The following is a 24,171-nucleotide window of genomic DNA, read 5'->3' on the forward strand; positions in this document are numbered from 1 at the left end:
CTTTCCTCCTTGGCATTGTGTTAACACACACCTCAGTGCTCCAGACAAGCAAATGTTTTACCTTTAAGGCTTTTTAAGGTAAATCTGAAGAGCATTTTTTTTTCTGCTCCTTTTCCACAAACGCATTACAGAGTAACTTATATTATGACACAACTGTATCATGAGTATCTCCAACCTGGAGGTGGGGCTGTGTGAAAGCCAATCTGCACTTTCAATAATGAGACAATCAGAAGGGTTTTACACAGAGACCGTTTTATTAGCCAGAACAGGTGAAATGTTTCAGACTGCTTGGGAACCAACAATCAGGACAGACGGATCACCAGAGCTGTCGTCAGTGCCAACTGACCTAATGTAACATCTACACACACCACATTAACAGTTTCTACACATACACACACAGGGTGGTGCAGTGACAATCGCAAGGTGATTATGCAAAACACACATTCACACACACACAAACTAGAGCCAGTGTTTATCAGGGGGTAAATGCAGACAGCTCCTCGTGGGATAGCGCTTACGCCCGTTTAAGCTCAGCCTGTGGGCGAGTTTGCAAGCAGAGAAATACAATTTCCATTTTAACAAGTCTGTTAAAAGGTCAAAGATGAGCGATCTCTGGCTCCCACTTCCAGCTGTTTGTCTTAAAACGGCATGTCGACGTAAGGCAGAGCACTTTACTGGTTATTGACAGCAGATCTGAGAGGAGGCGATTCTCCTGTGAGACGCGACCGAGGAGGAAACAGCTGCAGGGTTCAGGTGTCATGTGTTGGTCACTTCTTGGGATATTTCATGAGTAAACAGGATTCTGGACGAGGAGCTACCCACCTCTCACACACATTCACTCACACACTGACACACTCCAGCTGATAGGAGGTTTAGACACTGCTGAGGGCGTCCACGCCGGGCAGGACTTTACCTGTTGGCAAAGAGAAGAAACGTTTAGTCTTGATTTGCGCCTCATTGTCCTGCGAGTGAGCTTCCTGCTGTGATCCTGACGCTCACCCTCCAGCAGCTCCAGACTGGCGCCGCCTCCTGTGCTGACATGGCTGACTTTGTCTTCTGTGTTCCACTTAGCGCAGCAGGTGGCAGTGTCACCCCCACCTGCACAAAACACACATATGAATATTTACAAGAAAAGCTTTGGAAAAAATAAAAAAAAAAGGACCTGAACACAGTTTTCTTCTCCAAGTCAGTTCTTGGCTCAGCTTTGACTTGGTGTGTGGGATGTTGTCCAACTAGTAATACAGGTCAAAAAGGTACGTCCTTTGTGAAATTAAACCAGAAACCATGCATATATATGAGAGTTCCAAAGTACAACTAAATGTAAATATATTTTATTTATACAGCCCTTTACAAACAATCCTTACGATGTACCAAAGTGCTTTACAGCAGGTAATAAATAAAGAGAAGAATAAGTAAAAACAAATAAAAATAAAAGAACAGTGAAAGCAATAAAATCCAACAAAATCAAATAAGATAAAATAAGACAAAAGTGCCATCATACTACTGGGTATTAAAAGCCATCCTACATAAGTAGGTTTTTAGCCTAGATGTGACGAGGCCCAGGTCAGAAATAAGACGCAGCTGGACGGGGGGCTTATTCCAGAGCCTGGGGGCAGCGACAGAAAAGGCTCAGTCCCCCCAGGGTTTGTATTCTGAGCTGGGCACTTCCAACAAAAATTTATTTGTTGACCTCAGAGCTCTACCAGGATTTCAGACTGTTAAAAGCTCAGATAAATATGATGGGGCGAGGCCTTCAAGAGCTTTAAAAACAAACATTAAAAGTTTAAAATCAGCTCTATAAAAGGACAGGAAGCCAATGGAGGGAGTTAGGAACAGGAGTGATGTGCCCACGTCTGTTAGTGTTGGTTAAAAGACGGGCAGCAGCGTTCTGCACCAGCTGAAGGCGGCTGAGAGAAGACTGGGAGACGCCGACATAAAGCGCATTGCAACAGTCTGACCTTGAACTTATTAGGGCATGGATGGCTTTCTCAAAGTCATGACGACTTAAAAACATTTTAACTTTGGCCAGGAGACGTAACTGGAAAAAAACTAGTCCTGACAACATTGTTAATTTGTGTGTCCAACCTCAGATGACTTTCAAAGGTCACGCCCATATTTCTGACAGTTGAACTAAGCTTTGAAGACAAGGTGCCAAAGCCAGCCGTCACAGTGTCCCCAAACACAAAACATCTGCCTTCACTGAAGACCGGGCTGTAAATGTTTTGCTCATCTTTATTTCTGAGAGACTCTGCCTCTCTAAGATGCTGTTTTTTTTTTTTTTTAATAACCAATCATGTTACTGACCTGTCGCCAATTAGCCTGATTAGTTGCAACATGTTCCTCTATCCGTTTGTTATTGTTACACTTTTCCAGCCTTTTGAGGCACGTCGCTGCCATCAAATTCAAGATGAGAATTTTTTATCTTTAAATGTCTCACTTCCAACATTTGATTTGTTTTCTATGTTCTATTGTGAATAAAATGTTAGTTTGTGATACACAAAATATTTCATCCTGATTTGTTCATTTTTTTACACATCGTTTCCACTTTCTTTGGAATTTGAGTTCAAAAAGGACAAAAGTGCAACAGAGCAGCAGCTGTGACACTTGTTTCTGATTCGACTTCCACACAAATAATTTTGTCGCCACTACCGGTTTCAGTGCCTTAAAAGATCAAATTAGACGAGACTAACTGAAATTGAGCATTGAGGGTATTGCGACTGTAGCCACAAAAGTCACCATATCAGTCAGGAGTGAAAGCACAACTCAGTGACTCTGGATCGGCATACAGAACGGTCTGCTTCTAACAAAACAAGATCTCCTCCCTCACTGAGTTTCTTACCGATGATTGTAATGCAGCCCGACTTGGTCACCTCGACCACTTTGTCCATGAGATTCTTTGTTCCCTTGGCAAAGTTGTCAAACTCAAACACACCGACAGGACCGTTCCACACAATCTGCTTGGCCCTCCCCACGGCCTCTCCAAAGGCTTTAGAGCTCTCTGGTCCACAGTCCAGACCCTATGGAAGAGTGGAAGGGAGATAAAATAGAATCATTTTAAAAAAAACAAAACAAAGCTTCTGTGTCTGACTTAATTACAGTAAAGGTCTGGGTGCATCAGTTTGAGTCCTCTTCTCACCATCCAGCCGGCGGGGATGCCAGCAGCGACGGTCGCAGTACCGGTGGCGGCTTTCTCGTCAAACTTCTCAGCGGTGACGAAGTCGACGGGCAGCGTGATCTTCACACCGTTCTTATTGGCTTTGGCCATCAAGTCCTTGACGATGCCGGCACCCTCCTCGTCGTACAGAGAAGTTCCAATCTGTGAAGGGAGAGAGGAAAGGAGGATTAAAGATTTCTGGGATGTTGAAACGCGATATCACATAAAACTAACCCAGCACATTTCACCTTTCAGAGTGTCTCAGTTTACTGAGAATTGTACAAAAGAGAATCCGAAAGCTGCAAACGCCAACAGATAAAACTGATTATTGAACATTGAAATCATTTTTAAAAATCTAGTTCTTGCCACATATTGACAGACTGGGGTCATCAAGCTGCAAGTTGTTCTTTAAACACAAAGTGAGGAATGTTACACAGCAGCTGCTCTTTCTTTTCAAAAAAGAAGAGGTTAAACTGAGGCTACGAACTCGAGTCTGAAAACCACCGACATCAAGTCCTGCAGAATTGGATTTTATCATCCAACTTCATACACTCACCATTTGCATGAAGATATGAATCATGAATAGAGCTGGTGCACTGCTTCTACATTCTGGGCTTCACACCACCCCAGATGACTGACTGCTCTAAGTATGACATTTCACTCTGATCTATAATTAACCAAAAACAGAAGGTTTTTTTTTCCCAGCAATGTGGTGACATGTCGTCTTCCTCACCTCCATGTTGTTGAGGACTTTGAGGAAGGTGAAGGCCATGCCGCCGCCGATGATCATCTCGTTGACCTTATCCAACATGTTGTTGATCAGCTGGATCTTATCTTTCACCTTTGCTCTGAAACAGCGGCCGAGGAGGAAGAACACATCAGAGCAGACAATGTACGAAAGAGTCAAGTTTTCACTGAAATAAAGTCTCAAGTCTGAATGTTAATAGTTAATCTTCTGGTTGGTTAATCTTTCAATTAATCTGTGGAAAATGATCACGATTGGTTCATCCATCACAGCTTCATCAAGTCAAAGAGCAGCAGCCCAAAAATATTTCATCTGCCATCATACACAACAAAAAGAGGCTTCAAAAAGTAGAAAACGCAACTTTTACCATTTAAAAACAGATCATAGATGAGATAAATATCAATTGCTTAATCAATCAGAATCTCTGAAATCAACCTCAAATTTCCATAAAAAGATAAAAAATGGAGATGCGATTCTCTCCATGGCTGGAAGTTAACTCAGCTGGATTTAATAGTCACTCAGACTAAAGATATAAAACTGATGTAACATGTCAACAAAAGGTTTCTTCCATTAGTAGCCACTTGGAGACCGATGAGTCCATCAAAGAAAACGTAAAATGGATGTTTTCAGGGTTAAAACATTCTTGTAATGCGTTCAAGCAAACTTGTGTGAATAAAATATAGCTGTAGAAAAGTATTGCTCTGCAAAACAGTTGAAGCTGCTACAGAAGTTGAACATGCATGCATTACTAGTCACCCGTTACGTAATAGACACCATTTCCACATGAGATTAGAAGAAAACGTTGGCTGTAAAGTCTAGAGTCCAAGTGTTAAAATGTGTGCACAGTGTAAGAGTCTGATGTTCCTGTTGGCAGGCGCCTTACTCCTATCAGACCTCCAGGTGCGTTTCATTGTTACCTGGAACAATGCAGTCTTTTCCATGGTTTTACAGTGTTTAAAGTCAAAGCGCTGGGTGACAAGTTCAGACTTGAATGTTTGAAATGAATGACTCTCACCCTCCCAGGATGGCCAGAAAGGGGCTCTTTGGTTTCTCCAGAGCCATGGCAAAGTAGTCCAGCTCCTTCTTCATGAGGAAACCGGCCGCCTTCTGAGGCAGATTCACTCCCACCATGGAGCTGCGAGAGAGGCAGGAGGACAAATTAAGTTAGAAACCAGCAAATATTCGGATTACAAACGGATTTATGAAAGTCAATCAAATTTACAAGTATGCCACACAGGTCAGCGGTAGTTACAGAAAAGTGCATTTTTCAACAATGTAAATAGAGATGCTTCCTGTTCATGGTGTCATCAACACAACAGAGGACGCTAAAAATCATTCTTTCCATTTATTAAGATGAGCTTGGTTTTGAATGCCATTCCAGTGTCTCATTCACTACGAAACTCCAACGTGTGCCGATTATCAACAGAAAAGACACTACAACTGTGCCTCCAAGAGACCTTAATAACTATGCACTTAACCTCACTCATGGTGCAATGAGCTTTCCTAAACTGCAACTGTCATCCACTCAGAACATTGTGGCGCTGGTGTGAAGAGGAGCAGTCAAACACAACGTTTGTTCCATTTACTTCGTCTTATGTCAGAGCATGCTGGGAAAACTCCAGCCTTCAACTTCAACACAGCAATAGTTTGCACTAACACCACCGATAAATACAATAACATGTTTCTGGGACAACATGTTATTGTTTTGAGAACCAGTATTCACACAACACCGCTGTGATCTCATTGTAAGATGTTTTCCTAACAGAGCACTTCGTTCTTAAACTGCAGGTTTACTTGAGGTTCCCAGAGTTTCTAAAAGTAGAATGGGAGGCAGAGCCTTCAGTTATCAGGCCCCTCTATTGTGGAATAAGCTGCCAGTAAATGTCCGGGAAGCAGACACCCTTTCCACTTTTAAGACCAGGCTTAAAACTTTCCTTTTTGATAAAGCTTATAGTTAGGGATGGCTCAGGTGATCCTGAAACATCCCATAGTTAAGCTGCTATAGGCCTAGACTGCTGGGGGGCCTCATCTGTCACACCTTTCCTCACTTTACTCTCTTTATGTATATGTGACATTATTGTGGTCATTAACTCATGTTTCCCTGTTCCAACAGATATCCTTTGAATGGTGTTACAGTGTTTTTTTTCCCCCCCCTTTCTGTCTTCTCAAACCCCAGCTGGTGGAGGCGGATGGCCACCCTTCCTGAGTCTGGTTCTGCCAGAGGTTTCTTCCTGTTAAAGGGAGTCGTTTCTCTCCACAGTCGCCTCAGGCACGCTCAGGCCGGGAGATTGGACTGAAGACAAGTTTCAGTGCAATCTGTTGGTTTCCTTAGCTAGGAAATTGTTTTTGAAATGGCTCTATAGGAACGAATTGGATTATTTTAGAAATAATTATGATTACAATTAATTGAATTCCAATTGGCTTGAATTGGACTTTATTATTTAAGTGCCTTGAGATGACATTTGTTGTATTTAGCGCTATATAAATAAAAATGTATTGAATTGTGTTTTCACACTCAATTCTAATAGTCTCACTTAAAAACACAGATTCTTCCTGTTTCACACACACACACACACACACACACGTCTTCTGAATATGTCTGCCAACTAGTCTCCAAGTTAGGCTTGGATAAAAATGGTTAATATCCCTGACTGATCATCATTTAGGCAGTCGGTGTGCTGCTCACCTGTGGGCTCTGTGAGCCGTGCCGAAAGCATCGTTGATGTAAACGTCTCCCAGTTTGGACAAAGATGCCCTGAAGGAGTCGATCTGCTCCTGGGTGGCCTTAGTCTGAAGGACAAACAAAGAAAGGAGGTAAGATGATGAACACCAAAAGAGTTTTTCTTTTTCAAAGCTTCATTATTTTAACAACATTGTGGAACACACATGGCTGCGTGCACCTGTTGCACATGTTCACCTGACAGCTGTTGCAACATGAGTCGAGCTGCCAGCTCAGAACACAAAAGCTCTCACCCCCAAGACTCAATATCTGCCGTTTAAATAAGTTCCTACTGTTTTACCAGCAAACACGTCGTCCAGCTATCACCTGGCTGCAGAGATTATGGACCAGTCTCACCATCATGATGCAGTCAGTAAACTGTGGATCGTGTTTCTGCTGCACTTTAACAGCCAAAGGTTTCGGCTGCTGGACTGGAGGGCAGAAAAAGGTCAACACAGTTCTTCGGTGTCGACCAAATGTCAGACAGTCAGACTACAGTCCAGTTATTACTGCCTGCATTTCACTTTCCCCTTCAGCACAAATGGCTGATGATGGTTTTAAAAGCCAGCAACATGGTACCGTTTATCATTTTTTTTCCCCTTAAAAACAAAACACCATCACAGTGATTGAAAACGGGGACAAATCATCAATCATCCTCTACTGTTTTTGCTGAATGTGGCTTCCACAGTGACAGATTTATCCTCAGTGCTGCAGCCAGACGAATGTGGCATTCAGACATGCAACTAAAGACAGATTCAACCATAAAAAGCCACTGCATCCATTTGAAAGTCACCAGTAAAATATAATAAAAAAAAAAACTTTTATAATTAAAACTGAGCAACAGAACATCTGAAAACTGCAACCTTCCAAATGCATTTTACCCCAGGAGTCCGGTGGGGTTACACAGGGAAACCAACTGCACCAAGGAAGTACATAAATCTTCATTTTCATCCAGAAATCTGATTAAATAAAAATAAATTCCATCACCATACGATCACCAGGATCGTAGCGCTGGAAACCTACCGTTGCCACCAGGTAAGCTAAAACTCATAGCCATGATAAAAATCGTGTTTCTAACCTTGTAATTATGTCCAAATAACACTTGTTATTTTTGCCCTTTTTTTTTTCCATTAATGCGTTACAATGAACAAAATCGGACAGGGATGCTTGTGCTGAAGATTTCAGAGTCTCAGAGAGCCGAGGTCCGACATCCCGAATGTCCCATGAAGCATACTGAAGGAACCAATCCTGACCGCTTACTGGGTCGGGATGTGCAGATAATTTACACATGACGCGGGGAACCCGTGAAATGAGCACTTAGCACGAGGTTGATGCGGGTCTTTTCTCTTGATGGCAGACCTGACTTGTTCGGTTCATTGGTTCATGGCATGTCATCACATGCCATGTGATGAAAACAAAACAAATTCAACTACAACAGAAGAAGTTTCAGTTAATTTGGAAATATTATAATGCAGGATCAAAATCACAAAGAAAGGACCCCAAAACAGCTGGATTTGCCACTACATTAACTTCCCACCTTGTTCTTGATCACAGTTCATACACTGAGCATCTCATTGCATGAGGCTCTGATGTGGCCAATGCCAGAATAGAATATTCTTGGATCCCTGTTTACAAAATGAAGAAAAAGGCTGTATCATACCAAAGCCATCTTAAAGAGATAGTTCGCCTCTTGACATGAAGCTGTATGACATCCCATATTAGCAATATTTTTTATTAAATTTGACTTACCCCCTGCTGCGTCCTGTGAGCCGAGTTCCAGCCGAGTTTTGGCGTTGACGAAGGTAGTCCGGCTAGTTGGCTGGGGCTTAAAAAAAAAATAAAGCGTCTTGCTTCTCAAAACAATATGCGTTCAAAAGAGTAATACATTTGCATCACAAAAATCGTTCTTCCAGAAAAAGTCAGACCTCACATCGCTTGGTGCTATTTCTCTCTACCTTTGTATCACTACGAGCTGTGTAAACTGTGCAGACCGAAGAGCAGACCGAGCAGTCCCCTGCTTCCGAGCAGTAAACACCGTAACAGGTGCAGCTATCGCTAGGTGGCTGAACGCATTGATATCAAGGGAGGCAAAAATAGCGCCAAGCGATGTGAGGTCTGACTTTTTCTGGATGAACGATTTTGTGATGCAAATGTATTACTCTTTTGAACGCATATTGTTTTGAGAAGCAAAACGCTTTATTTTCGGGACCCTAGCAAACTAGCCGGACTACTTTCGTCAATGCCAAAACGAGGCTGGAACTCGGCTCACAGGACGCAGCGGGAGGTAAGAAAATGTTTATAAATGATATTGCCAATATGGGATGTCATACAGCTTCATGTCAAAAGTGGCGAACTATCCCTTTAAAGCCATTTGGGCACAAAGATCCAGGGATCACATCTCCATAAAATACTGAAGTAGAAATATTCTTTATTCTGGTCCCTCATGGGACAGACTTCAAAAATGGATTCCATAAATCCCACAGTGTAGCTCAGGATCTCTTCTACTGGCCAAAATGTCAGAGTCCCATTAACCAAGCAAGTACGATGATTTCAGATCTGCCACCGAGACACTTTATGCAGTAAAAATAGAAAGGCCCTGGTGTGATACAGCACTGCAGTACAGTAGAACCCAAGTGGCATACCAGTCAGGCCTCTCAGGTCAGGAAAAGCCAAATGACCTTCAGAATAAATGTCAACAGGTCAAAACTGCTGAGCTGCCTCTGAGAGGAGCAACACACCTTTCATATGATGTCTGATAACAGTCCAGAGTCACCAGCTGTTAGATCACCTGATGCAGCATGATGAGGTTAGAAGTATAGACCCTGCTTCTTCCAGAGGGCTCTTTAAGACTGGAGATGTGATTTAGCTCAACACAAGTAACTGTTGAAATGTTACAGGGCCTGCTCTGTTTATTCACCGTTTCTGGGGGGGGGGGGGGGGGGGGGGGGTTCTGCACCACTCCTGTCTGGACTGTGACATCATCACACAGTGCGGCAGCACATTCAGGGGACACTGCAGCTGCAGGGACAGTTTTCCTGCAGGTGACCGAGAATTCAGAGATTCTGGCCAGTGTAAAATATCAAATCTATTTGTTGTACTCGGGACTGAGCTGATTATTTTGATTTTATTCCAACATGTACACTAGAGCTGAAACGATGATAGCATTTTTTTGTTTAAATAACAAAAAGAAAACACCCCTCAGCTGTGTCCAGAGAGAGTTGAATGAAATGTCAGCTAAACCCAATGGGAATGGAATGTAGAGGAACAAACATGATGGAAAGCAGGGTAAAGGAAGTAAAGTCTGCTTGGACTCAGAAAACTGTGCAGAACTTGCTTGAACTGTGGCAAAAGCTCCCCAGTCTCTGATGTTTCCAGTGGCCAGGAGGAGGAGAGACAAACTGCTGGTTCTCTTCAACAGACTAAATCATCACGTTGCCTTTGTGATTGTCTGATAATCATGGCAAGAGACGTGTCTGCATGACAGCTGTATCTGCATGATAAAGGCCAGTCAGCGTGTGAGCACCCATCACTGATGAACCTCGGAGTTCTTTAGAGGCTGTTGGATGATTCTGCTCGGGTCAGTGATGGCATTTCAGTCTTCAAACTGTTTTTCAGGAAACTCGCCGGTCATTTTTCGATTTGATTTTGAACATTTTCCTTTCACCCCCGACTTTTTTTGCTACTCAAAGTCAAATTTAGCTATTGGGTTAAAATGGTAGAAGAGAGAGAGAGAGAGGGAAGAAGGACAGGGTGAAGACTATAAGACTGATGGGGAGCCAATACGACAGTAAGTAAAGCAGTCAAAGGGACACACGTGAAGCTCCATATCTTTTCATTTTGTCAAAGTTATACCATGTACCAATAAGTAATCATCTTAAAACTGACTGAAAGAAATCTAATAAATCTGCGACTCCTCTGGAAAGATCTGCATACCCGTTTAGATTTCCATGAATGTTTAAGTAAAGTTTCTTATGTCACAGCTAATACTTCCATCACTTCTGACAGTAAACACACCTCCCTTCTGTTCAACCCTCCATATGTAATTAAAACAAAACAAACAAAAAAAAACAAACACTGATGTGATACAAACTTTAAGAGGCATCACGCTTGGAGGCTCACCTTGTTTCCAGAGGCATCCTTGCCTTTTCCCTCCTCTGCGACATGGAAGCGGAGGTTCTCCAGCAGGATGACAGATCCGGCAGCGGGGCTAGCGCAGGCAGCTTCCACCTCAGGACCCACACAGTCCTTCAGGAAGGTGACATCCCTGTAGAGTTCCAGAGGAGATGATTACGGAAACATAGATGTTCAATCCTCAAGATTTTTACCTTTTCTTCTTTAAAATAAACTCTACGTGTAGCAAATAAATAAATCAACTCACTTTCCCAAAAGGGTCTTCAGCTCAGCGGCAACAGGCTCCAAGGAATATTTCTCAGGCACAAAGTTCCCATCGGGACGGCCCAGATGGCTCATCAGCACGACGGACTTGGCCCCGTGGTCCAGACAGTGCTTGATGGTGGGAACTGCTGCCTTGATCCTGATAATCAAAGAAGAGATTTGAATGAAGCCACTTCAGGTACTATATAACCTTTAAAAAAAAAAAAAAAAAAAAAAAAAAAACATTATTCTGCAGATTTCAAATGTTAATATTGTGTTTGAGATGCGATTAAAAAAAACTTTCCCAGCCTTATTTATTATATATTTTTTACAAACAGAGAAGACCCCTACCTCTGGTTGTTTGTGATTTTCTTGTCCTTCATGGGAACGTTGAAGTCGACTCTGAAAGAGAACAACGTTTTTCATCAACGGAGAAGTAAGATGGTGAATGTGTCACTGAGGCTGCTGGGAAGATCTGAGACATCCTTTTCAAACCAACAAGATACTGAATCTGAGCCGTCCATCCGTCAAATATGTACTTTCTTTTAGCCTTGTGTTTCACCGTCTGATGATGGGAACTTCTGACTGTTAAACTGCTAAATGTTCAGCTGGCTGCGATCCGTATTTGTCTGCAATACAATGCTGAGCAAGTGGTGTGCTGTAGAAAGCAGTGACAGTGAGTCTAAACAGCCAAATAGTGACAAGAATTTGGATTCAAGCAGCTTTAGAAGAGGGTTTGTTATGCATTAGGAGGTCAACAACAGGATTGAGAACTGAAACTATATTCCAAACAGGAATCCATTGGAAAATACCCAATAAAGGAAACCATGTGAAATGCCTTTACCAGCTAGATTAAATCCATGGGCTTCTGCACACCCATCTGTGCAATGATGTAGACTGGCATGCTGCACCCATCGTACTCCTGCCAGTTACATAACCAGCTGCCTCTGTCTATGTCTATGGACCCAGTGGACCGAGGCACACGATCAGCCTGCCCACAGTCTGCACCTGCTGCTATTATAACGGCAATCCAGTGTCTTAGCCTAAAACGCAAACATCAGCAATTCATCGGCTCAGAAGCAGCAGGATCCCACATGTGATCAACACTAGTAACAACTGCAGCAGTTCTCCACTCTGACAATTCCACCTGTTGGTTCTGACTGGGGATCTGTAAAATATCTGTCAATATGTTGGAAACAGGGAATCAGACGATTGATTTTGTTTTGGTTTGTGAAAGTTCAAATTACCCAGGTAAGTTGCAGTTTGCAAAACATTTGGTGAAACATGACCCTTAACTAAGTGCTTGTGCAACTTTAACTGAAGTGCTGATGAAAGTCTGCATTTCATGCTGCTGAAAATCTGCAGTGAGAACATTTCTGCCCAGCGCTTCAGGTCTCCATATGAACGTCAGGTTCATTGCACCCCTGTGCAAGACTGAACGCCAGAGGAAGTCCTTTCTGCCTGTGGCCATCAGACTGTTTAACTCAATGCGGAAACAATGCGTCCTTAGGCCAAATGTCACTTTACCCAATACCACTTTCTCAAGATCACTTTGTTTGTATACAATGTTTTTTTTTTTTTAATTGAGGCTGCTAATTTGCACATATTGTATTCAGTTACTTATGTTATTTTATGTTAGCTTTATTTTATTTTACTTTAGTACTTTCCCTCTTGTACCTTAACTGTTGCACAGCAATTTCTCTCAGGATAAATAAAGCTTTTTGAATCTTTGAATAAAACACCTACATGTGGAAGGCTGCAACAAACCCTCTGCAGGGAATGAGGCAACTCATCGTCTGATAGACTGCCTGCACAAACTTACTATGAACATAAAGCCCATTTTGACCTTTCAACACAGAGCCTAGAGTGCTGTGGGTGAACCTTGTCCTGATGCCTTCTGGCATTGCGTCAGCAAACCCACATGGCCCTGTGACATTTCCACACAGGGTGTTGGTTACAAGTGCTCTTCTATAGACTGACCTGCTCAGCCTGCAGAAGAGCACTTGAAATGTTCAGGGAGTGCAGGTAGACAAGTCCAGTTAAAGATTTTTCCTCGTACAACAAAGAAGGGATTAAAAGCTTCCTGGATTCCCTTGCCTTTGAGATTACTATTTTTAAATCATTCAATTATTATTATTTTTTAATATATAAACTAATGCAAAAATTCTTACTCATTATAGTAGTTCACCAAATAGCAATAGCAAAAAAATCATTGACGACTGCATGTGTTTCACAAGAGTTAGAGTTGTTTCAATCCACTTGTGTGGATGAAACTGGCACTTCAGAATTCACCTAAGCAGTTCAGTGGATGCCAATTTTTAAAATCACTAAACTAAATCCATTTATGGTTTAGATTGTTAGTGATATAACGCAATATGTTTCCCGGCATTATTCATCTCATCAAATTCTGACGTTAAAGCTCTCTGTGTCTGCCATGTTTAATGGCCTCGATGAAGGCTCGGATCCATCCACGTTAAGAGACACACATATCCATTTGTGAATACCTACATGAGTAGTTAATCTTACCAGTGCAGTGTGTGGTTTAATCATAGGAAAATACGAAGGCTTCATTATACAGGGATGTGTGTATTCACAGGACTGACTCCAGCTACATTTCGGATGTAGGGTTCTCATCCATCTAGCATCTCCCCACTGGCACGTAGCATGGATGGAAAACGTGACGAACAAATTTCACTTCCTGTCCTATCCCCACTTGCTTGAAGTGCCTCGAGACCTCGTTAACCCTTTTCTTGAGCCTTCACATGAAAACTATACGTACGTCTACAAATCTGGTTGCTACCGCAGAAGGCCACACGTGATATTTTATGGATATCAACTAGCTAGCTCACATCCTTATTTAAAACTTCGTTTAGCTGATGTAGTTCAATATAATAAAAAGCTTACCTCATGATAACGCGCTTCTCCTTGACATCCACCTTGTCCAAGGTAAGTTTGTTAGACAGTGACATGTTGCTTAGCTTTGCTGGTTCTTCCGTGCACCTTCCTGGATGGGTCTCAGCCGCCTGGTTAGCTACCGAATGACAGCTGTGACCTTAGCGCAGAGAAAAGGAAGAGAGGCAGGGCGGGGCAGAGCACACCCTCCGCTGCTGATTGGCTTATGTGGAAGGAAACGTCGGATTTGATTGGACAAGATAACTGCTTATCTCTGCTGACTTCACCAGCTGAACTTAAATAAATCTTAGTGACGGCCAAGCCTCAACTCAGAGGTACTTGAGAATTTCTATTTTATGCTACTTTCACATCATTACGTTGCTGTATAAGGTCGTAGACTTCAAATTCTGAGCTGTATTTATGTTGCAGTAAAATGTCATGCTAAAAATACAGTGCCAGTCTAACAATACTAAAAAAAAAAAAGTAGATCCAGAGGAATTAATCAGCATAATCAGTCATTGAGTTTTGTTATTTCAACCAGACTCTTACCAACTTATTCCTAATCTTAAAATCTAAATATTCTCTACACCCCTAACATTTTCAGCATGATACCAAAAAAAAAAAAAAAGGACAGTTTGTTGTATTAATCAGCAAAATTCACATTTTTCCCCATCTTTAAATTTTATGTTTTTTTTTTTTTTTTTTTTAAAGAAAAAAAAGGCACAATTCACACACAAGCCATCACTAGATTTGGACTTAATTTATTTGGACAAAATAACATGTTGGAATAAACACAGGAATTCGCTGTCTGAACACGCAGAGATTAGTTTTCATCTGTACAACCAGGTTTTTTCGGTTGGGAAGCAGGGCCACCATGCCTGCTCTTCACTCTTCCTCAGCCTCTCTCCACTCTTTAGGCATGACCTTCCCCACTGGTGACAGATTCCAGGTGATGCCGGTCTGAGTTAGCACCTGCACAAAGACGGGAGTCATTTATCAGAATGACACAACACTTGTTTTTTTTTTTTTAATCTTCATCTTTCATTACAAATCTAAGTTCCTGTTGACTAAAATAAGTCAACCGAATGCCCAACAGCTCTATCAAAGTCCATAATGATGATATTTGCATAGAAATAAAAATGATATTCAGAACATTCAGAGTAGAGAAAGCTTATAAAAAAAATGCCAACAAATAGACACCAAGAATAAGGCCAATGAAAGAAATGCAATCCATCCAAGAAATGTTTTAAGCAAATAAAAACCAATTAAATCTTGAAACCTGGAAGGTTAAGTTTTTAGACTTCATTTAATCACTACTCGCACCTTAATGTATTTAGATCATATTTGAAGCCCTTATTGTTCATGTAGCCATATAGGCGCCAACATACAAGTTTATAATCATTATGTGTATGTCACTGTTGCCATCAGCCTAATTTATTCGACCTTGGACACTGAAAATCATGGGAGCATGTGTAGAATTGTTAGAAAAGCTTTCTGATCAGGTTATTCTTCTAAATGAAAGAGCAGTGACTCGACTTACGTATGACCACACAGCTGTGCAGAAGACAGCTCCACTGATCATCAAACCTGTGCCGTACTTTTGGTGGAATCCCAGAGGGGCAGTGGACCCATGCCTCATCTGCCTCACAGCCTGACCTGCAAAAACAACACAGTCCTCATGTAATGGCTGCCATCTCTTATCGGCAAGCTTAGCGTAGTATAACCCGTGATCAAAACTAGCTCCATCTGAATTCAACAACTTCATTTCCCCATTTAACCGTAGCGTTCAAAAACATTTGGACCTGTAATGGTTAACAGATCAATCAATCAGTGGATCATTTGTTTAGAGCACGGAAACATTTTCAGACCTGCAAATACCTGGGGGTGGTGCTGGATAATAAACTGGAGTGGTCTGCCAACATAAAAGCAGTGTACAGGAGGGGCCAGAGCCGTCTGTTCTTCCTGAGACGGCTCTGGTCCTTCAATGTCTGCAGTGATATGATGTGCATGTTTTATCACACTATCACTGAGAGTGCACTGTTCTATGCTGTTGTCTACTGTAGGCGCCTGGACAAACTGGTGAAAAAGGCTGGTTCTGTTGTAGGCAGAAGGCTGGACCCTCTCAGTGCTGTTTTTGGAGAACAATAAACATCCTCTCCACAGCATCCTGGCAGGACAGAGGAGCAGCTGCAGTGAGAGGCTCATCTCTCTGCGCTGCAGGACTGAGAGGTTCAGGAGGTGCTTTGTTCCCACAGCCATAAGGCTTTTTAACAGTAACTGCTGACATGTTCTTCTCAAATTGATCTATTTAGTAATTTCTTCTTATTATTATTATCGTTGTTGTTGTCTACAATCATTGTACATATTTATAATTTTTTTTAGCTACTTGACTCATTTGAATTTCAACCATTAGGGGGATGAATGAAGTATTTTTCTATTCTATTCTAAAAGTCTAATCTGGTTTCCTTTTCTTTTCCAAAGGACAATGACATTTCAGGGTAGAACAAAAATATGATTCACGAAAAGGTTGCTGAAATGTAAGTCAACGTCTTTTCCCAAAACGGGAACTTTTTCGGTCGTTTTAAGATAGGAGAATCCTTCCGGTTAGTAGTGAACGCTGACCCCCTCAATCTTGTGTGACACAACAAAGTGACGTATGAAACCTAATCCTCCTTTTAAATTGAGTTCTGACATTTTCAGGACACGCTGGATGGAAAGAATGTCCTTTACTATCCTCCTTTTGCCTGCCTTTAAAATGAGATGATATCATCTAGGTAATTTAGCATGCACATTTGTCTCAAAGAACTCCAGCACAATAGTATAACTGCGGGAAAATGTCCAATCATTACTCGAAGTTACTATAGGTCAGTGTGTCGGACAAGGACACCTCAATTATTAACCTTCGTATTTCCCCCAGTATTGCCACTAAAAACGCACGTCTAGTGTTAAGGATGATAGACATAACAAGGCCAGACAAAAACACAATTTTAAACAGAACAAAAATCTTTGGGACGTGCTAATGTCAACGTGCTAGCAGTAGGCACGTTTAACGCGGTCACCGACCACAGTGCCAACTAGACTCTCCGAGAACTGATATAAAACGGGCCCCTGGTATAATAATTTACACGCCACACATAACTCCAACAGAAAAACGCATTACTTACCACTGATATTAGCCGCAGATTTCGCAAACCGGTACATGGTGTTTGCCTGTGTCTCCAGATACCCTTGAAGAACGGAAGTAAAATATGGCGGCCGCAAGTAGACGCACCGGAAGTTGCTGCGTTCAAGGCATGTATCTGAATAGTAACTGTGAATTGCTCAACGGGTGAACAGTTCTGACAACGACGAAATCCTCCTTTTTGAGAAAACTATCTCGGTTTTTGTTGCTGCACTATTGTAACTTACATGAAAAACAGAAAACAGTAGGGATAACCGTCGTTATCCTATGTAAGAAAATTACTTCTAGGAGAGGCATACTTTTATTCCCATTCTTATAAGATGATTTGAATGCGTCATTGCGCTTAATGAGAGCATGCGCGGTTAAAACCTAAAATGTTTTAAGAGAACAAATTCAGGAGGCGATAAAAGCAAGACTATTTACCCAAGGTAAATATTAGTTACAAACATTTCTAATATACCAGGCCATACATATAATTCTTCAGAGATAAAATTACACTTTCTCGATAATTTCAACGCCGTGTCAGGATGGCCGAGTGGTCTAAGGCGCCAGACTCAAGGATAAACTCCTTCCTAAACCGGGACTTCTGGTCTCCGAATGGAGGCGTGGGTTCGAATCCCACTTCTGACACATAACTTTTTCTGTCTTTAAAAAGACAAAGCATCTCTTATTAAGGCTGTAATTACACTGATCGATTCGGTTAAAGAAGTTTCCTGAATAGGATTTTATAACATTCTACATACAGAACGTTTTACACTTTTCCAATCATTTTAATACAGCATTCTTCCTTCAAAGTTTAAAATTAAAAAAAGGAAAAATATTTTAAAGCAATTTTATTACTTCATATTGCTTGATTACAAGTAACTATTTTGAGTAGAAAAAGAATGGTGTGTTTATTTTTTTATTATCATTTATATTTCTTCACACTTGCATCAACAGGTTTTCAGAAATCCAGATGAAAAGACTAAGATTATTAAAATAAGGAGATTTTCAAATGTTCATTTTGTGGTTTACTTTATTAAATCAAAACATCATTTGAGGATTATAACCACAAGACAGAATGAATATTATGTACATGACAACAGAGAAATGTTTCTCTCATTTCATGGCAAGTTACAGGTACGATGGTGGCAAAGAAAATCATTAGCACCACACATTTCTGCAGTTGGAAAAAATATCGTCTTCCCTCTGACTTAAAGATTTGACTAGTTTCTGGAGGGTTTTACTGACGTGCTTTTTTTTTTGGGGGGGGGGGTCCATTTCTAATTCCTATAGTGAAAAATGATCAAAGTGTGACGAGTTGTTCCAAGTTCGGGATAACATCTCCAGCCATGGACCGTCAGCTTCAAATGGACTAAACCGGAAAAGCTGGGAGCAGAGCTCACCGTGGGGGAAGCTCCACTTTGAGAGATGTTTTTGATTACATTTGCCATCATGGATTTAGTGTTAAAGAAAAAACACAAAAAAAACAACCAAAACAAATACACATCAAGTGACTGAGTAAGAAAATTAAATTATAATATGCAGCGTTATGTATTTAAAACAGCAGTTTGATGGCAGCAGTCACTGTCCTCTGCACCATGTCTAGTGATAAACATTATTGTTTACCCCCCCCACCACACGGACACACACACACACACACACACACACACACACACACACACACACACACACACACACACACACACACACACTTCCCATGAGACACTGCACAGAAACCACAAGCAAATCCTGCAATTAACAGAACTCAACCCATGGAAGTTAGAATAATCTGATGGGTCGCACTGTCGTAAACATTTCTCAAACAACAAGAATACAGCTGATCGTCTCCATCAAACTGGTAGTTAAGGCTTGCACTACATTTGGCACAACTGCTTATTTAAAGTGGCTTGTCAAGGCAAATAACTTCAACAGATGTTTGGGCTGCGATTATCTTGAATGTTTAAGAATCCCGTCTTCAGATCAGCACATTTCTGGAATCGGTCCAGTGCTCACTGATGTATACTGCTGACTCAGATTAGAGGAATACGGCTCCAGGAAGCCTCTTCTCTACTCAAAAGGCTTGAATAGTCACCGCCTTCCCTGCAGAAGCTTTTGTAGCCAACTGTGTGTTCTTTTCAAGGAAGCTTACTGGCTCTTGAAACTAACTTTTGGTTGCACAATTATTCAGTTATTATATTTGTGATGGAGAGTTAAAAAGCCGTATAATACATTTGTGCACAAGAAACGGAAATACCAGAATTTTCTATGAGGTGCGACTCCTGCCAGCAAACATTCAATGCATTACCCTTCATGCAAAATTAAGAGTTCTTGCATGAACCCTGTTTATAATCATGCACCTTCTTCAGCTTCACCCTGCAGCTCCACTAACCATCAGTTACTGTATAACTGGGACAAGGATCAATGTTTAGGTTTACAGTAACAGCTCTACATCATAATGAAGCATATCTAATTGTTAATGCCTTCAGGAAAAGATAAATGGAGATAAAGTTGGCATACAGAATCCAGGATTGGTCCTAAATACAAGATTGTGTGAGGAATATGGAGGTGTTCTCAGTGAATGGCCCAAAAGAGGTCCGAGGTGTCAGATTACACCATTAAGGCAGCTCTCTTTTTTCCCCCTTTTGGTCACTTTTCATGCTCTAGTCCGCCTTCTTGTCTTTTGCTTCCTCGTCGTCGGTGTACTCTGTGGGCTCCTCTCCTGGTTTCAGAAGCTTGCCGACGTAGTCGTACTTAACTGCAACAGAGAAGAAAATAAAATTCTTCATTCATTATCAATAGTTCAGTTCATAAAGTTTGAAATGCACATCAATATTGTACATTTAGAGTAAACTTTGTCATTTTAAATAAAAAACTTTAGATCAACAATCAAGAGTCTTTAAAAAAATAATGTGACCTTAAAGGTAGGGTAGGAGATCCTGGATTTTGAGTCCAGCGAAGCTGCATTTTGAAAATACACAGGTAAAAAGTCCCAACCCTTTTCTTCACTTTCCCCCCGAAGGCACGCCTCTAGAGAACATGAACGAGCACGAAGGTGCACGAGCGCTGTTCTGACAGCAAGCATCGATCGTTGCCGTATTTAGTATTTAGTATTTAGTATATGCTAACTACACGTTTAATAATGCTAGGTGCAAGCCAAGCTGGCTCTAGTTTAGCTTTCTGCCAAGCTTCTGGACACATAATTCGTTCACGGAGCAGGGTACGCGCACAGGGGGAAGGAGGGGGAGGGAGGAGCAGATTGCAGTTTAATAGACGGCATCAGAATCCAATCATTGTTAACGGTCCGTTCAGTATGATTGGATACTGTTTTTCCTAGATTGTACGTTCTAGAGGCCAACAAAACTTTTCATATTTGTGTCAAAACTTTTAATTAATTGGTTGCAATGGGGGTGTGAAGAGTATTTCAAGCAATATGTAAAAAAATGCTCCAGAAAAAGATCCCCTGCCCCGCCTTTAATGTGTCAAATACAACACAATGTGTGTTTTTAGGTGATCATTTATACATAGAAGAAATAAGTGGCTTTGCTGTGATGGCCTTAATATTCTTTCGAAATGTGTGAGTTTGAGAGGTCTTTGCTCACAGGTGAACTGAGTCTCCCACTCAGTCAGGCTCTCCTGCTGCATGACGTTTAGGTCCGACAGGTCGTCGTATTCATCTTTCAGGGCCTCTTTCTCCAGACAGAAAGTCGCCAAACCTCTGGACGCATCCCGACCTGCAAACACTCCATACGGACCCTCTGCAGGAAGAGAAGAGACACAAAGTGCACGTGGTGAAGGCAGCAGTAACCCAAGGTTGAGCCAGCTGTGGACACGGCCTTCAGCGGGGCTTCAGCTCATTGAACTGTCCCTGAGTAAGATGTCCTACTATCACTGAGTCTGGTTGCCATGGCAGACGTGTGTGTGTGGTTTGCAACAATGTTTAAGTGTGTGTCAAAGTAACATCTACATGAAACTCAGGACCAGAGGTTTCATTGGATACCAAACTCTGTACTCTCCAGAGCACCATCTGAATTATACCTTTATTACAAAGCATGAATATCCACCTGAAATGAATCGCTGAAAGATTTCAGTACCTGACTGTGAATCTGTGTGACAGAGTTGACATTATGTTAGAGGAAGTGAGGCTGCAGCTCATTTAAGTCGAATAAAGCATTCATTTATCCGCAATGGCCCATCACAACAAAAATGATCCTGCAGAATCCTGAACTCATTTACTTTGTTCATGACTTGTATTTTAGTATGACATTAACATATCACAACACCAATGTTTATAGTCAAATGTTTAATATTAAAAAGTTAGGATGGGTGGTCTTTTTTGCCTTTCTTTTTAAACTCCTTAAATATTTTTTACACAGAGTAATGAAAAACAAAACAACAACAAAAAACAAACCAACAGGGAACTTCAGATGTGAGTCCTATAGAACCGTGCCAAGCATCTATAACAGTTAGAAGTTGTGAGTTAGTGTAAAACAGCCATTATTTAGCTATTGCTTTGGGCAAGACTGGTCTCCTGTACCATCCTTTATAGAAGCAGAGCTGAAGTATCCTCTGGCTGAACACAGTTAGTTGTTTGATCAATATGTTATGTAGAGTGTGGTGCATTTCTCTTGCTTTAATTTAGTGTTTTATTGAAAGATTTGTACAGCTGCATATGTCCTGACCTGTAGCATTTTAGACATTTGGCTTCTGGTGTCATGTTACAAAAATGGTTTTCAAAATAAGGCCTCCGAACTTCAAACTTCAGAGAACACATGGAAGGACAAAGTTTTCAAACATAACCCAGAACCAAAGAAAATGTTAATGGTTACACAGTGTGAAACAGACATAAGTGTTGCCAACACATGACACTAAGCCAAAGATAAGTTTCAGAAATTTGGGCTTTGGAACTGGTCGTGCCATGCCATTCATGTTTGCATGACAGTCAGCTCTCCTGTTGGTCAAAGGTTACACGCAACAGAGGTTACAATCTGAGATTAGATAAAAACAAAGAGGTGTAACTCTGTGTCTGTTTGCAGAAATGTAGCTGAGTTCCAACTGAATGGGTTCCAACTTAAAATAACTGCAAAATCGTCTTCAAAAAGATACTGTGTTAAAAAAAAACAAAAAACTGAATTATCACACATATGACGGAGGACCTCTGAAACATTCAGAAGGTTTGGCCTTTTCTAATGTAAGTGACATCTATAAAAGTGTATTTAAGCATCCATTACAGTCGAAGGAAATACTTACTCTTAAAAAAAAGCGGGGATAGGCTCCAGCCCCCCTCGCGACCCTAAATTAGAATTAGCGGGTATAGAAAATAGATGGATGGATAATTCTAAGATATTTTCACCTCTTGAGACACTAAGCCAACATTCTGAGAGTACCACAAAATGCTGAGATTTTAGGTCAAAACATTATCATTATTTTGACTTGGAGCATAACATGTTCCATTACATGTAATAGGTGTTCATAGATAAGATTGCTGATATGAGTTCTGTTTAAAACAGTTTTGAATTAAAACGGAAAAATACCAATTCGATACGCTTTCTTGCTCCACTTCTAAAACATGGCGGCGGTCAAGTTGTTTTCAAGGAGAAATCAACTTCTTCATAGACGATCTCTGGCTTCAAGGCTGCCGCAGACGCTGTGTTATGAAATGGAACCTCAACTAGCAAACTAAAGGGGGTGTGGCGCCAGATTCTGGTTGGAAAAGTCAAACAATGTGCCAAACAACGACTAATGTTCGTTGCGATGTGAAATAAACTCAGTCAGTCCGTAGAACTTCACAAACACTAACGGTAACTTTATGCTAAGTGGTGTCGTTGTGTTCGCAGCGCGAGGAGGAGGACAGAACGGCTCGTTGCAGCCGAACGTGCGCAACTTGCAGTGATATTACCTGGTCCGTAAAACGTCTTGCCTCTGGTCACGTCGAACACTTTTCCGTTGACAGCCATGAGAATCCGTGGGTTCTGCTCACCATCATAAGGCTTCAACTCTGCCTGGGTAAAATCTCTCTTTTTCAGTTTAGGTAGCGGTTTTTCCACCTCTCCGAGCTCCGCGGGCTTATCCCCGCGGAAGATTTTGTACAGCAGGAACAAACAGAGACTGAGCAGGGTCAGGTTCAGTGGGGACGTGAAGATCTCCTGAAAAATTCCACCAGAAGTAACTTCGCTTGGCTTCGCTTCAGCCATGTTGCCGTCTTTCTCTCACTGACCGCTGTGCGTGAGTGTTGGGTGGGATTGATCGCCCTAATGGATTCTGGACCAATCACGGTTCAGCATTACAGCCACCGGTTTACGCTTTAAACCAATCAGCTTCCTCGAACTGTGTACCAAAAATTGTTGTACTTTTGACTTCATTACTGTAGTTTCTAACACGAGTATTTGTTTTTAAGTTGTTGCGGTTGATTTGTTTATTATGTTTGTAGTTCATTCTCATTAGTTTGATCTATATACTGTTCAAACCTTTGGGGGAAAAGATACAAAGTTTATTGATTTTTAAAAGTTGATGAATTTGCTGTTCGATTAATCTTTTCACCAGTTTTCTCAGTTGCCAACAGAAGTGTTGTGACCGCTCTTAATGTACAGTGTGTGTTGTAAACTATGTCCTTATGTATACACTGCAAATAAATTGTAATGATAGGATCAGCCATGAACTGATTACTGACTGAAAACCAGCTCAGGGGTGCAAAGAGGGCCCCTGGGTTGAAGCATTATTTGGAATAGCTACAAAAACAATCACAGAGTAGTAGCAACAAAATGGCAGGAAAGAACCAACTAGAGACAAAAAAAACTTAACTAAATAAATGTATAACAGTTCTAGAATCTTACATTTTTAAGAATGCAACACTATGGAGATTTACAAAGAAGAAAATAAATCTCAGTCACCCCATAATGACAAAATATATCCATAAAATGATCAAAAAGAAGCATGAAATGACTATATAAAACAGAAAAACACTTGATCCCAAAATTACGACATAATACAACCACAAAGTAACCATGGAGCAGTTTGTGGGGGCAGGGGGCAGAGATGGAAGGGGAGGCAGTATTGGGAGGGAGTTCAGCATCCTGACAGATGAAGCTGTCTGCTGGTTCTCACCCGGAGGCCCCTCCCGAAGGGCA

The 24,171-nt window shown here is 41.3% G+C and overlaps 3 protein-coding genes and 1 non-coding gene across 4 annotated transcripts; 1 reads left to right on the forward strand and 3 right to left on the reverse strand.

Moving 5' to 3' along the window:
- Positions 1–235: 235 nt before the first annotated feature.
- Positions 236–14,048, reverse strand: pgk1 (phosphoglycerate kinase 1). The gene is made up of 11 exons (XM_075486858.1): positions 13,897–14,048; positions 11,344–11,394; positions 10,997–11,152; positions 10,738–10,882; positions 6,586–6,689; positions 4,915–5,034; positions 3,888–4,002; positions 3,137–3,316; positions 2,840–3,017; positions 1,000–1,098; positions 236–913 (listed from the first exon to the last, which is right to left on the reverse strand). The coding sequence occupies exons 1-11, from the start codon at positions 13,959–13,961 to the stop codon at positions 873–875; spliced, it is 1,254 nt and encodes a 417-aa protein (XP_075342973.1). The 5' UTR covers positions 13,962–14,048; the 3' UTR covers positions 236–872.
- Positions 14,049–14,629: 581 nt separating this feature from the next.
- Positions 14,630–17,156, reverse strand: cox7b (cytochrome c oxidase subunit 7B). Its single transcript, XM_075486869.1, has 3 exons — positions 17,049–17,156; positions 15,425–15,540; positions 14,630–14,856 (listed from the first exon to the last, which is right to left on the reverse strand). Exons 1-3 carry the CDS (start codon positions 17,083–17,085, stop codon positions 14,770–14,772), a joined length of 240 nt encoding a protein of 79 aa, XP_075342984.1. The 5' UTR covers positions 17,086–17,156; the 3' UTR covers positions 14,630–14,769.
- Positions 17,157–17,586: 430 nt separating this feature from the next.
- Positions 17,587–17,695, forward strand: trnal-caa (transfer RNA leucine (anticodon CAA)). Its single transcript has 2 exons — positions 17,587–17,624; positions 17,650–17,695. It is a non-coding gene; the product is annotated as a tRNA-Leu (tRNA).
- A 367-nt stretch (positions 17,696–18,062) lies between these two features.
- Positions 18,063–23,283, reverse strand: pgrmc1 (progesterone receptor membrane component 1). Its single transcript, XM_075486867.1, has 3 exons — positions 22,944–23,283; positions 20,647–20,802; positions 18,063–19,802 (listed from the first exon to the last, which is right to left on the reverse strand). Exons 1-3 carry the CDS (start codon positions 23,236–23,238, stop codon positions 19,708–19,710), a joined length of 546 nt encoding a protein of 181 aa, XP_075342982.1. The 5' UTR covers positions 23,239–23,283; the 3' UTR covers positions 18,063–19,707.
- Positions 23,284–24,171: the final 888 nt, after the last annotated feature.

This window comes from Odontesthes bonariensis, chromosome 16, assembly GCF_027942865.1.
Source record: "Odontesthes bonariensis isolate fOdoBon6 chromosome 16, fOdoBon6.hap1, whole genome shotgun sequence".
Taxonomy (NCBI): domain Eukaryota; kingdom Metazoa; phylum Chordata; class Actinopteri; order Atheriniformes; family Atherinopsidae; genus Odontesthes; species Odontesthes bonariensis.

Coding starts and splice junctions, on each gene's coding strand:
- pgk1 (XM_075486858.1), bottom strand. CDS start 13,961: ATGTCACTGTCTAACAAACTTACCTTGGACAAGGTGGATGTCAAGGAG. Junction 11,395..13,896: donor GAGAAGCGCGTTATCATGAG/GTAAGCTTTTTA, acceptor GTTCTCTTTCAG/AGTCGACTTCAACGTTCCCA. Junction 914..999: donor CAGTCTGGAGCTGCTGGAGG/GTGAGCGTCAGG, acceptor CTTTGCCAACAG/GTAAAGTCCTGCCCGGCGTG.
- cox7b (XM_075486869.1), bottom strand. CDS start 17,085: ATGTACCGGTTTGCGAAATCTGCGGCTAATATCAGTG. Junction 15,541..17,048: donor ATCTGCGGCTAATATCAGTG/GTAAGTAATGCG, acceptor TTGTTTTTGCAG/GTCAGGCTGTGAGGCAGATG. Junction 14,857..15,424: donor GCACAGCTGTGTGGTCATAC/GTAAGTCGAGTC, acceptor GTCTTTGTGCAG/GTGCTAACTCAGACCGGCAT.
- pgrmc1 (XM_075486867.1), bottom strand. CDS start 23,238: ATGGCTGAAGCGAAGCCAAGCGAAGTTACTTCTGGTGGAATTTTTCAG. Junction 20,803..22,943: donor CAAGACGTTTTACGGACCAG/GTAATATCACTG, acceptor CTCTTCCTGCAG/AGGGTCCGTATGGAGTGTTT. Junction 19,803..20,646: donor GTGGGAGACTCAGTTCACCT/GTGAGCAAAGAC, acceptor TCTCTGTTGCAG/TTAAGTACGACTACGTCGGC.